Source organism: Amblyomma maculatum, chromosome 10 (genome assembly GCF_055883805.1).
Source record: "Amblyomma maculatum isolate TAMU_Amacu chromosome 10, ASM5588380v1, whole genome shotgun sequence".
NCBI classification, from domain to species: Eukaryota; Metazoa; Arthropoda; class Arachnida; order Ixodida; family Ixodidae; genus Amblyomma; species Amblyomma maculatum.
In genome coordinates this window covers 144,523,406-144,537,666 of record NC_139353.1, presented here as the reverse complement: position 1 = coordinate 144,537,666, position 14,261 = coordinate 144,523,406, and the positions used below count along the sequence as shown (strand labels likewise).

Below are 14,261 nucleotides of genomic sequence, written 5' to 3'. Positions count from 1 at the left end.
TTGTGGGCCATGCCCCCTACCTGCCAGCGTTGTAGACAAGCAGGTTGCAGAAAGCATTTTGGCGAAATGCTAAGGTCCGTGCTGCAGACAGAGCGAAAGTGAAGAACTAGAACAAGAAAATCTAACACTCTAAAAATAGACTTCAACAAACCAGGCACTATGCCTGGCCCAAACATCGGGCAACAAGCAAAAAGAGAGGGGAGGGGGGAGCTAGTGGAAGATCAAACAGTCTGTGGAAACCCAGTTTGACAATACCTGAATTGGAGAGCAAGTTGATTAAAGCAAGTAAGAACACGCAAACAGCTGATAGTTTGATGACACACCTGAGCCCATACGGGGAGTCAGAAGGAGACGAGTACATGAGGCGACTGACTCGAACATTTTGCACCCCCAATGCATATTCTGCATATTCCAATTAAGGTTTTGTGCCGTCTGCCATCTTGTTATCCATAATGGAAGCCATTATAGCACCTTGCAGCCGGGCATGAGTGTAACAGCAGCTGTCAACACCTAAAGGCCCGCAGTCCAGCGATGGCAGAAAGGTCATGCGACTAAATATGATGGTGCCCATGCTCTCGTGTTGTAAGCTTGCTGTATGGGTTGGCTGTTTCGATCATCTCTCCCTTTGCATTTTCCTCTGCAGCCTAAAAGAAGTAGTCCCTAAATACTAATCAGCAAGGGCAGTGCATAAACAATCAAGCAGTCACCGCAGAGGAAGGTGCAGTGCATGCATGCCGCAACTTCATCCACAGCTGCTCTGAATGGCAGAGAGGCATTTTAGGCTAAGAGTGGGTCTGGGCTGGGTGGTAAAAAGTAAAGAACACAAGAGCGCCGAAGACGGGGACAAAAAGCTTGTCCGTGTTCTGAAGCTGTCAACATATGCCAATAAAGACAAAGCCGTACTTGCTTGGTTTACAGACAAAATAGCACGAATTGTTCCAATCAGCGGTGCTCTCTTAAAATACAAGCAAAGGTTTATGCTCTTGCCTTGCACTGAGATGACATGAAACCGGGCTACAGATGACTCCAGTGCTTCAAAGGCAGGCGCAGGATTGCTGAAGAAATGATAAACAGCAAATCCTCTTCTGCAGACAGCTATGCTGCACTTCGTGGTTTCAAGACAAACTACCAATCTTGGGGCACTATGACGCATCTGAGAGCTACAGATGAGACAAAGCAGTACTTTTTTCTGAGTAACTGCTCCCAAATCGCACCGTTACCCTGAGAAGCGATATCACCCATGGCAAGTAAGCAGAGTTTATTTATTTATTTATGGCGCTGAGTTTGCCACACGGCATAAAAGGTGGTGGTAGAGTCACAGGAATGTGTGGAGTGCAGCCATGTGCAAGAAGTCACATAAACTGCGTGCATAAATGTTGTTTGTTATCCATAAGTGGAAATGATAGTTCCAGCTTTTTGTAAAATGGTCTTGCGTATATGCGAAGTTCCTGGGCATGTCCATATTAGATGCCGGACGTAAGCAGAGCAACCTTCGTCTCATTCCTTTGCTAATTGTGGACAGAAGTGATAAGCGAGCGAAACTGTTATCGGCAAGAGCGCCCAAACCAGGTGCTTCAAAGAGAAACACACAGCCGGACTATAGCCACTGCAGGGCAAAGGCCTCTCCCATACTCCTCCACTTAACCCAGTCCTGTGCTACAGTCAAACCTCGATATAACGAACACGCATATAACGAATTATTGAATATAGCGAACTCTTCCGAAATATTTTTGTCAAACACATGTATTTTTAGCTTCCCATAGTGAACGCGGTTCGACATAAAACGGATATTACGAACTTCGCGACGCCAAGCACTACCTCACTTTAATAGCAGGAGGCAGGCTTCATTGCACTACATGTGTGTTATGCGGCGCAGCAAACTGTGGCACAGGGCGTGATACGGAACACGATCAACACAAAAAAGCAGGCCGCGATAACGCAGTTCTTTGTGCGTAAATAAACGGACGTGACCCAAGAAGGCACCCTCCGAGTTGCTGTGTCTTCTCTGATTGAATTTTGCTGCTCTTGCATGGATTTTCTACGAAATTTGATATTACGAATTATGGATAGAGCGAACTATTTTCCGATTTTTTAACTTTTCGTTATAACGAGGTTTCACTGTAGCTGCATCCAATTGCCCCTGCAAACTTCTTAACCTCATCCGCCCAACTAACTTTCTGCCACCCCCTGCTACGCTTTCCTTCCCTTGGAATCCAGTTTGTTACCCTAAGCGACCATCGGTTATCCTCTCCTCAAACTACATGCCCTGCCCATGCCCATTTCTTTTTTTTTATTTCCACTAGGATGTTATTAGATTGAGTTATTTATGTGACCCACTCTGCACGCTTGCTTTCTCTTAACGTTACACCTACCATTTTCCGTTCCATGGCCCTCTGCGTCGTCACCTCAACTTAAGTAGAATCCTTTTAGTTAGCCTCCATGTTTCAGCTCCATAGGTGAGTACTTTAGACAACTGCTCTGAATCTCGAGCTTTCATGTACTAACTTTAATATTTAACCGCAAACTTCACTCACTCAGTTTCTTGACTAGAGAATTATTAGGAGTGTGAGTACTGCTACTGGTATAAACTAATCCAACAGATGCTTTTTCACATTCATTTTTTATCGGGAAACGAAAATGAGACAATTTTTTGAGTAGCTGCGATATCCAAATCAATCCTGGCACAAAACAAGTGCGGACAATATTGCTAGGTGCGTCAGGAAAGTCCACACAACGAAAGAGGTTCAGGCTGCATAAAGTGACGGCGAAGAGCAGCTCTTAGAAGTGCAGCCTTCAGAGAAGCCTTATAAGCCAAAGTTTAGGTTTCACTGCACGTGATTGTATGAGGCCCGGATGACGCGTTGACGTGCAGCTCTGGACAACAATTGTGCCAAGACTATAAAAAGGATGTCCAATGAGGCACTGGTGGAAATTGTCGAATGCCCCAGTGGCAAAGATGGATCTTCAAAGGTCCCGTCAGTAAGTGCTATGCTTTCACCAAGTGTGCTTACGGGTGCCATCAGTATTTTGCACCATCTCATGGGTTCTGCTGGACGATGGCGGAGCCACATTAGCAGCCAGTGGGGCCATCCCTCATCAACAGACAGCAGAAAAAAATCAATTGGTTCTTTTCAGTGCAAAAAATGCATTTGGACAAGTTCTCCAGCCCTGGCCTTCCTCTTAGTTTGGTTTCTGTCTTTGTTTTTGTTTATCGGGTCTAATGTCCCAAAGCGACTCAGGCCATGAGAGGTGCCGTAGTGGAGGGGGTGCCGTAGTGGAGGGCTCCAGAATAATTTAAGACCCCCTGGCAATCTTTAATGTGCTCTGACATTGCACAGCACACGGGCACCACTCTGTCTGCTTCAGTTTGAAAAACAAAATTTTCTCACAGAAGCTGCAGACTATAAAAAAAAATAAAAAAAAAAAAAAAACTAGGTGCCTATAACGATTATTTTCCGCATTTTGCAATTTTGGTATAACCAGGTTGAACTATACAATTTTTTTATGCGCTAGGTTTGGTTACTAGGTTTTTCCAGCTCATAGTTTTTTTGTGCTTGCTTGTTCTTTCCTATGAGCAAGATTAGAGCTGGATTCTCCTGTGCTCCACAGAGCTCCTTTCCACCTCAGCAGGTTCCTTTTTGCGGACTTGGTTGAGCCACTGCGCCACAGTTCAGTGTTGGGGCATTATGCAGACTGCTTCCTTCACTCCCACCCAGAGGGACATGCATTCCCCAAATATGGATTGCAACTCTTGTATCATTCACTAACAACCAACAACTACGTTCTCACACACTATAACCAGCAAAGAGCCACGTGTATGCTAGGCACCTTCCCATCATTCCCTTCCATCAAAAAGAATCAGGCACAGCCTGCTCCAAACACTCACTGCCTGCTCAATTGACTCCATAATGGGACTGACAACTGACAGAAATACATTACGAGGGAAAGTGAGGAGAATCCTGTCTCAGAGCCAGGTGTGGTGACACGCTCAATGAGGCACTCTTCACATGAAGTGACACAAACCAGTGTTTTGCAGCCAAACTGTGGTACTCTCGCAATATACCACCTAGTGACAACGTTCCAGTGGTTTCCCTTTCAAACCTGAAACTTTTGATCGCATTTTCGTTTGCTTTCTCCACTGCACTGTCCACGGTAGAGAAAGGTTAAGCTGGAAGGCAGTGACACCTTCCTGCCAATGAGTGGAATGGCTTATTACAGGGGTGTCACGTGCGTACCACTGCTTTTTGCACACACACGTGCGCCACTTGTGGGAAATTCAGACCACTGTGTCCATTTAGCCACAAAGTACTCAATGCCCTTGAACATGCACACAGTTATTTTCCCATTCATGGTGACTCTGATGACACAACATATGACGTGCATACAGATATAATTTCAAGTGATGACCTCCAAAAAGGAAACAATTTCAAAAGCACCTTGAAGATTTGACACATAAATGCAGATAGCAAGGGCAGAAGTGCATCTGCCCTTTGACAAAATGCTGGCACTTAAACCCTGTTCAATCCCACTTCAAGCCACAATGATACACAATCAAACCTTCACAGGGCATACACATGCCAAATACACTCGGCAAATGAGATTGTTCTGTATTCTCAAAGTAAGTTTCCAGACTACTAAATCATTTCACAGCAGTCATATAGGTGCAAGCTCCTTTCAAATGTTCCCACCTAGCACGCAACTAAAAAGCCCAGTGGGCCTGGAAACAAACCTTGGTGTCGTCGGTGCTGGGCGTGATGCCGTGCTCAGCCTCAAACTCCTGCAGCACAGCGTCCAAGTTGTAGCGGCGCCGGTAGTTGACAAAGAAACTGCGCACGTGCGCCTCTGTCTTGTTGCCAATCACCTCCGCAATGGCCTTGAAGTCACGGCCGTACTTGCGGATGCCTGCACAAAAGACCGAGAAGGCATCACCGGCCGCCACAGAAGACGCTACCAACGGCCTACAGGAAACTGGCAAATGTTTCTGGGAGGGCGTACTGCCAAAGAAAAATAAACCTCCAAGATTCATTGCCGATCAATGTAATCCTAGATATGTGCACGCACTTTCTTTTTTAAAAAGCAGGAATATTGCAGGGCTCTGAGCATGATGCGTTGTCACAAACTGCCAAGCAAGGAAGCCCGTAGGGAATGAGACAGAACTTGTCATTGCATCCACTACCCAACGGGAAAAAACAAAAGCGGAAGAGGGAGAGCACGTTTCCGTGCAGTAAGAGGTCAGCTGCAGACCTGCACAGTTCATTCTGTAACTAGTTGCAAACATACGAGAACTACACAGTCACCAGTTAGAGCTGCAGGCTATGTAGACCAAGTGAGAATATCCTGACATCACTAGCACCTGGCTCTTACCGTACACTGACCCAATGCCAACAAACTATCCCAAGAGCAGCTTCTCCCTGCCACCCTATCCCCTGGCAACAAAAATTGCTGGGTGTGATAGATTTCAAACATTCTGAATTCACTTCAGTCTTGAGCACCTGTGTTTCCTCGTAGTACCACTTGTGATTAGGAAAAGTGGACAGTTGCGCACCAATGTCTAACAGGTACAGCAGCTGAAAGAAATGTAATTGTAGGGTTTAATGTTGGTTAGCCAGACATGGACTGTGAGGGACGACACAGTGCTTTTGAGCTCTGGATCAAATTAAGACAACCTGCGGTTCCTTAACGTGCACAGACGCAGCACACCACACAGCAGCCACTTTGCGCATTGCCACCACTGAAACTTGGCTACCATGGCTGGTATCGAACCGGCAACCCTCGGGTCAGTGACCAAATATGGCACAGTTACCACAGTGGGTCAACTGTTCAAGCTGGTCAGCAACATTGCAACCCAATGACTAACAGGGTTCCCCTATAAACACAGGTGGTTAAGCCTACCGGCCCAATGCCAGTCACCCCCACAACACAACAGTGCTTCAACAAGCCAAGGAATCCACTAATGTGGACACACAAGAAAACACAACGTGGAGAAAATGAGAGGCCGTGAGCATTGAAACTTTGTATTTTGCCATCCTTCTTCCCATCTCCGATGCTACCAAAACAATGCAGCGCCATCATTCCACATGAAACAAGCCTCACACGCTGCTAATCACCCCACTAATGCTATGCAACTTTGGAATGCACAACAGTTACACAGCTCCCTCGTCCCAACTGTCCCCTGCTAAAAGCACCCTCATCTGTGGGGGCTCAAACAGAGTTCCTCCTCTAGATCAGAGTGACCACTCACCCTGGACTGCGATGAGCAGCTCGTCATTGGTCCAGCGGGCATTCACTCGGGTGTTGCCCTGCAAAGCACACCACAGACACAGACACACACATGGCACCGGTCAAAGCTGCCTTTATTCTCAATCCTCTCTGGTAATTTTGTCACAAATTAAATGCACAAACTTCAGCCTGTACCCGTGGCGAAAAGAAAAAAAAAAGGTGAAATCGCTGCCTTTCTTTGCACCTGCAATGACCGAAATGAACGACTTCAGTCTTTGCACGGCGCACGACCCCTTTGGCCAAAGAATCAAAAAAGGTGGTTGATGATTTGGTCAGTGTGGTTAGGAAAAAAAAGTCTTCAAACCCAAGGTGCTGAAATTTTCTCATCAGGGTACTTGTCAGTTAGAAAAAGAAAAAAACTTTAAATTTAGGAACTCGCATACCATTTCGTGCTCGACTTTCCTACAGCTACAGTGCGCCACCAAGAAGGCCAGCACAAACCGGCAGTGGGAGGGGGGAGAGAGAGAGAGAGAAGCGGTCGCTCACCTCGGGTGGGCGCAGGTTCTCGATGCCCATGGCCGTCTTGTGACGCAGCTGACTGATTATCTGCTTGTTGTTCTGCACCTACAACAGGACACAAGGGGGCTCAGCACTCACTGAGGATACAGACATGTGACATTGCTGCAGAAACGTCACAACAAACACTCCAAAAAACAAGGTTGTCACAACTCTGACGGCCACAGCAGAGCTCCGACATCCTTGCAACAGCCAAGGACAGTGCTCTGGTAAGTGCATCAAGTCTGGCCCTAGCAAAGGTGAGGAGGGGAAAATGGAGAGGGAGACAGAGAACGAGGCTGGCAACCTGTATGACACATTGTTTTACACAAAAGGGCAAAATAACTTCAACAGCTTCTTCCACTGAAGGATCTACACGACAAAATCTGCAAAAGCCGAGCGATTTCTGAAGAAATGAAATAAAAATGGCCGCAATTGAGTTTCGATGCCTTGTCAGCGTAAACAGGTAAGCTGCGCTGGCCACTGCATGAGAACACAATGTCATCCCCACAACCGACCAACCAGCACGTTCAAAGTGGCCTCTCTCATGCTGTGTGACTGCATACTGCTGCCGACTCTTTGTAGGGCGCATCGACCTCCGTCCAGCCTTTCTTTCAGGCTTTTTGCTGGCGCATCCGGTGTTGAAGTGAGCCCCCACCTGTCGCTTGAGGGCCACCAGTTCGGAGTCCATGGAGCGGAGGATGGCGTCCCCCTGTCCCTGTGGTCCAGTGGCCATGGTGACCAGGTCCTGGTACTGCAGGCACATGCCCCGGGGTGGACGCCGCTTGGCACCTGCTGCGCCACCCCGGCTGGGGGCCTGCCGCCCACCGTCGTGGTGCTTGCGGGCCAGGGTGCCCTTGCAGCTGCCCCCCGAACGCCTGCACACCACCAATCATTGTTGTTTGCTTCCACTGAATGCAAAACAAAGGCCTCTCCCACATCTTATCAAATAACCCAGTCCCGTGCTAGCTGCATCCTCCAGGCCCATGCAAATTTCTTAACCTCATCCACTCACCTGACTTTCTGCCACCCCCTGCTGCGCAATGCTCCCACCCTGTCCTCAAGAAGACTGCTGTACAGAGCAGTTCACTTATAACAATACTGTATACAGTAAAGTATCGCTAAGCATTGCAGAGAAATTTTCAGTGTTTGAAAGTCTGAATTATCGAATGTCCCTAACAAACTGTGAAAGACAGTTTGCATCACAGCAGTTTTCATTGATGAACACCCGTAATATGGTTATTTATATGCATGAAATGAAAACGAAGCAGAAGTTACAGTATTCCAGAATGAAAATAGTGACGCGCAAAGCATTGCTTCAAAACTAACCGATTCACACACCTCAATGGCCGCATCAGGTTCATCTGAATTAAAAGAGAATCAAAACAAACTATGCACACGGGGGACCTTCCAATTGTTATCATACTTGCCAAAGTGCGCACGCCTGAGATGTGGGCCAACCACTGTTCCACGCAATCCACGTTTGGGGAGATTTATTTAGCCAATTGCTCTAGCATCGCGGGTCGTACCCCAAAGTGACCTCGCATCCGAAGTAACCGGTGCAAGCCCGCACAGGTCAGAATTAACGAGTTTCCAATGTCGTAAACTTCGAAATCAGCCAGGACTGCACTTTACGTTTGAGCTACCTGAATTTCCAAATAAATGGGACTCGAATTACTCTATTTTACAACAATGAGCTCTAGTAAATCTTCAAAATATGCAGTTCCCGTGGAAAAATAAATCGCACATAAGCAATACAGTACCTCCCACATGTGGGTTACAACGATCTAAATGGTGCCTTCTGAGCAATATTTTCTAGTCTCACCAGCTACCAAAATTCCAAAACCTGCTAGCAAAAAAATGCCAGGAACTGAGTAAACTATCATGGCCGCTCACGGCACCCACGATTGGAGGCAGCCATTTCTATATCCATCGATGTGTTGGCGCGAGGTATCGAAACATGGCGCCAGGTGCAGAGACCGCTGTGCTTGGTCGGTCAAGGTCACGCGGCCGGGAGCAAAAAACAAAAATTAAAAAGAAAAAAGACTTCTCTAGCTGTGCAAGTTATCACAGTGCCGTTGCGTACCTAAGCTTTTCTCGCGAAAAACTACAAATTGAAATTAGCGCAGTAAACAATCTCGTGAGTTCTGTACAGAGGGAACGCAGCTATCCGGAAAAATGTTGAACCGCCGTATATGCGCATTAAGGCACGCAGTTGTGATGTTGCAGCTGCAGCTTGCTGGTATCAGACTTCTTTACTGCGCCAAATGCGCGACGGACCAATTTAGTTGATTAGAGAGCCAAATAAATGCTTCTTTCTTTGTACAACCTCTATTCCACAATGCCTGCTGTTCAACTACTATAATGGCACAAGTGAATTAGAGCACATGCAGGTGATTTTGGGAGGCTTTCCTTAGCAGTCCAGATATACAACAATCAGAACAATCAAACTTCTTTTCCTTTGAATATTGTAATAACTGGACTGCACTGTACCAACACCACAGACTGAAATGAACTGGCCAGTCCTTCCCCTTTTCAAATTTCAGGATCTGACAGAAGCCTGTTCAACCCCGAGTGCCCTGTGGATCAGGCCCACCTCGGTGATACTGTCTGAGTAGGAGCAACAGACAATACAACATGGTACCGCCCTGATGGCATCCAGCCTAACAAAGCTGTTGCCGTGAAAAACAAAAAAACTAAATCTACAGATTACCACCTCGCCATCACAACCTATACCCAAAAAAACCAAAAGCAACGACACACATACAATGCCAAGCCCTCCTGCGTAGCAACCACAGACTGCAAGATATGCCATGGCATATGCATCCTGAATCTAAGCGCACATAAGGCAACTGCTCATCAAGCACCCAAATCTCAAGACTAAGCTGTCTGTGTGATCTCCATGCCCACCTGGTGCTATGATAAGGCTTTCAACAAACCTTTCACTTCCATACCTGGCCTTTGAACAATACAGCAACTGGTTCAGGCAAGGGCATTTATAATACCCTTTCCTCCACAGCCTCTGCATTACCTAAGCTTCTGTAATTATGTGCATGGCGGCCAAACATAGCTCAAGGGGAAAGTTTTTTTTTTTTTTTATGCAGACACTATTGCAAGCCCACAACCCACAATCTTGACTGGTAACAATACTCTTCTCCCCTCACCCACCCCCAGCAGAATTATAAACATCTCACACAGCTGCCTAAGCTGAAACCTCAGTGTTGCCACAGAACTGGTATAGCTGTCCCTAAGGGCGACATCCTGCTACTGCTCGCACAACTGGTGGTCAGGGTGTGGCAGAGCCGATGAGAAGCTCATAACAGGATTGCAATTTCTGCCCACAGAACACGGAGAGCACTAACGAGAATTAGAGCAGCCACGGTCGCATGTCGATGGTCAATCCACACTGATCCACATTGAAAGGCACCATCCTGGCCATCTCGGCTGTCAGCTCAGACATTTGAGCGAGTGCGTCAGGCACAGTTATGCAAATGTTGGCCTCAAGCATGTGCTGCACAATAAAACAGACATAAAGGGCGACCAATATTGGATCAATGCGGAGAAAACACAACAGCTTATTTATTTTGCTCTCAAGTCTATGTCACTCCAGACTCCACTCCAACTATGGGTTTCCCCCATTTCTATTTGTAATGACTTTTGCTAAGGCATTCTAGGTCTGCAACCTCTCCCGCACAAGCAGAGACAAATCTACGTCTCTCCACCTGCCAGCCATGGCAAGTGGCAGCTGGCAAGGCGACAGGTGACAAGCCACGACCAAGGCAGATGCATGTGCTTCCAAGGAGCACAACTTAAGCCTCAGTTGCGAGACAGACTGGTAAGTGCCAAACAAAACACGGGGAATCAAAACAAGCTCCACGAGAACACAGCACTCGGCTTCCCTTTTTCTGGTGCTCTAGTGATGCGTGTCACGAGTATAAAAGCCGAGTAAATATTCGCAAGCAGGAATACTCAGCCTAAAGAGCTAATGAAGGCCAGAATACAAAATAAACCATGCACTGTGCTCGACCATGTTGGCTGCTCTTAGCTCTGAACCTGAGAGAGCTGCACTACGATTCCGGAATAGCTATGAGAATCCAGTCGAAGTTCAAATGGACATACCAGTCCACCTGTAGCAGTTCAGAGGAAGCAAACATTCCTCCATTTTCCATGCCAGAGTGAGAAAGACACTCACTTCCAGTGCTGGTAGCAGCTTGCGCAGAGGCTCCCCTTGCTGGAGGTGTATGACTGGGACATGGGGGCCCCACAGCTGGAACAGGGGCCGCCCAGGGTGGCCCCCTCTTCCTTCTGCACATAGCAATCCTCCACCTGATGATACACTCTACTGCATTTACACACCAACAACCAACACCCAACAGTGACCCTGGCTTTGTTGCCAAGGTGCCAGTCAGGCTGCTTTAATGACACACACTGTCTTAATACCTCCAAACTCACTGCACTTGCTGCTTAGTGCTTAAGCAGGTTGAGTGCATGTCACACTGTCAGTGGTGACTACTCGGAGCTAGCTTCACGCTTTTACTGTCACCCTTCACCAGTAACACCACTCCCATGGCACACGCATACACACAATGAAAAATAATGGGTGTTTAAGCATACCTTGAACCTAATGATATGACCGAAAGCTGTGTTGAGAATGGTTATGCATTGTTTGACAGTTTTAATTAGGAAGACCATCAAGCTTCACCTTCCACGATAGTCCCTGTAACAATCTAATTTTTTGCAACAATCTCCAATAGCCTTTTCAATCCACAATTTTTATTTCTTCCTCTTCTTTTTTTGTGCATAGGAAATGAGAAGCTCGGTATACCTTTGGGTGAACTACTTACACCCAATCATCTCAAGGTCACACCACCTTTTTGAAGGCAAAGCAGCCGAACAGGTTGACCTTGGCTGATACAAGATGTAGTGAAGCTTTCAGTTTAAAAAAAAAAAAAAACCTACAAACCACAGACAGCTGTGCACCCTGGTTTGCACTGGCAGCGCAGAATAACAAGCGAGCAGCATTTCATGGCAACCAGCACGTGCAGCTTGTCGCTGCATGAGCATTCAACCACATGACCAGCTCAGCTCACGCAATCTGCAGCTCAAGGAATCATCACAAAACAGCCAGCGAACAGAAGGCAGATGCATAAACGGAAGAGCACAAGGCATGCTCGGAGACTGCACTCTCCACACCATATCAAATTCAGCTTGAGCAGTGCTGAAGAGGGCAACAAAGGGCTTAAGGCTCCACGCGAAACATTGCAACTCGAGAGAAACAGCCTATCCTAGAGGAAAATGATCCCCGCAAATTTCCCCCTCGGCAGCATACTGTTCAGCAGCAATTTCAATCAGTGATGCCGAGACAAGAAGAGGTGAGGACATATAAAATTGCATACATCGAAAGTTGCATCTGCTATGGGAATCTCCAGCAAAGATGAATTCCCCAGCTATGGTTTTCACAACACAGCCAACAGAAGGCAATAAGAGCTACGCTGTGGCACACTTACATGGGCACAGCTATTTGCAATTTGAATTAGTTGAGATGTAATGGCCTAAACCGAGAGAGATCGAATTATTCGACAAAGCATTATTTCAATTCAGATTCAAAGCTCCCAACACAGACACTCCCAACAGATGTCACACAGAGAGTAGCTGAGATGCATAACTATCTGTCATTATTTGAATTTGAAAATACCAGTTGTCATCAATATCCTAATATTTACGTATTAATAAAGAATGCTCGAGTACCACTCCTGCCCGAGGGCAGAGGTTGTCATCAAAAACTCGGCCCCAAATAAAGCCAAGTGGAAGGAAAAATGCTATGGAGTGAATAACAAGGAGAGGGGCAGGCTAGCCTTGATGCCAGTTTGAAAACGAAGGCAAAAGAAGAAAAGAAAAAAAAACTCGAAAAGCAAACTGGACAGGTTCGACACCAAAATGAGCCACTACTCACATTTTCAGCATTGTCCACCTCCATGTCACTGTCATTCTCTGAGCCAGCGTCAGAGGCACCCTCACTGCATCAAGAAGGGAGAGAAAGCCTCTGTTAGGATGACCTCTCCTCAGTGCAGCCCTCTTAGAGCATGTGAAGCACTATAGCGCTTGCCCATCTAAGCATGCCTGTAACAGGGACACGAGCATGCAGTTACTGAGGAACCACTTGAGACAAACATGTCTAGGGAGGGGTCTCACAAGAATCAAACCTGCAACATTAGTACACGATGGGCAAAGCAACTCTACCATGCATTAGCCAGTGATTCGAATCAAATATAAGATTAATCATCATTATCATCATCAGCCTGATTATACCCACTGCAGGACGAAGGCCTCTCCCATATTTCTCCACTTAACACGGTTCTGTGCTAGCTGCATCCACTTAACCCCTGCAAACTTCTTAACCTCATCCACCCACCTAACTTTCTGCCGCCCCCTGCTACGCTTTCCTTCCCTTGGAATCCAGTTTGTTACCCTCAGCGACCATCGGTTATCCTCTCTTCGCACTACATGTCCTGCCCATGTCCATTTATAAGATTAATGGACACTGGCAAATTACAGCATCTGACACCTGCCTCAATTATTCCATTAGAGCTGTCTGCAGCAAAGTTGCAATGCTTGGCACGATGGAAACTTAGCATACATAGGGCACACGTGTTAAAGAGGCAAATTAATATCATATAGCCATATTATCATGCATCAATGCACATATATGATAAACAGTCCCTCATAAACAGCAAAGGTATCTGCTTTGCAACTCTTCCACAAGGCAGGGACAGCGGTATAAAGGAACAGGGCACCACCATAGCAGCTTTAAAAGCTTCAAAGGGCATAAAATCTTTATCTTCAACCACATTCAGCTTTTTGTTTTCCCCAAGAACTGACATCATCATCATCAGCCTGACTATACCCACTGCAGGGCGAAGGCCTCTCCCATACTCCACCAATTAACCCGGTCCTGTGCTAGCTGCATCCACTAGACCCCTGCGAACTTCTTAACCTCATCCGACCACCTAGCTTTCTGCCGCCCCCTGCTATGCTTTCCTTCCCTTGGAATCCAGTTTGTTACCATAAGCGACCATTGGTTATCCTCTCTTCGCAATACATGTCCTGCCCATGCCCATTTCTGCTCTATTTCCACTAGAATGTCATTAACTTGAGTGATTTCTCTGACCCATTCTGCATTCTTCCTATCTTAATATCATCCCTACCAATTTTCGTTCCATAGCCCTCTTAGTTGTCCTCAACTTAAGTAGAACAACTTAAGTAGAACCCTCTTGGTTAGCCTTCACGTTTCAGCCCCATAGGTGAGTACAGGTAAGATGCAACTGTTGTATACTTTCCTCTTGAGTGATACCGGTAAGCTGCTAGTCAAAATCAGCGAGCACTTGGCAAATGCACTCCACCCCATTCTTATTCTCCTTAGTATTTCCATTTCACTTCATTTCAGACCTCAACAAGCAAATTTAAAAAACAAATGTGGGAGCACACCC

At 46.6% G+C, this 14,261-nt stretch overlaps 1 protein-coding gene across 2 annotated transcripts in view; it reads right to left on the bottom strand.

Moving 5' to 3' along the window:
- The window catches only part of LOC146177629 (REST corepressor 1-like), a 46,780-nt gene that overhangs the window by 17,641 nt on the left and 14,878 nt on the right, over positions 1 to 14,261 (bottom strand). For both annotated transcript variants that reach the window (XM_084580521.1, XM_084580522.1), the window contains exons 7-12: positions 12,728 to 12,791; positions 10,967 to 11,079; positions 7,433 to 7,652; positions 6,766 to 6,843; positions 6,242 to 6,299; positions 4,730 to 4,902 (exon numbers count right to left, since the gene is read on the bottom strand). In XM_084580521.1, coding sequence (XP_084436647.1) covers positions 4,730 to 4,902; positions 6,242 to 6,299; positions 6,766 to 6,843; positions 7,433 to 7,652; positions 10,967 to 11,079; positions 12,728 to 12,791 — 706 coding nt within the window. The remainder of the gene's footprint in view (positions 1 to 4,729; positions 4,903 to 6,241; positions 6,300 to 6,765; positions 6,844 to 7,432; positions 7,653 to 10,966; positions 11,080 to 12,727; positions 12,792 to 14,261) is intronic.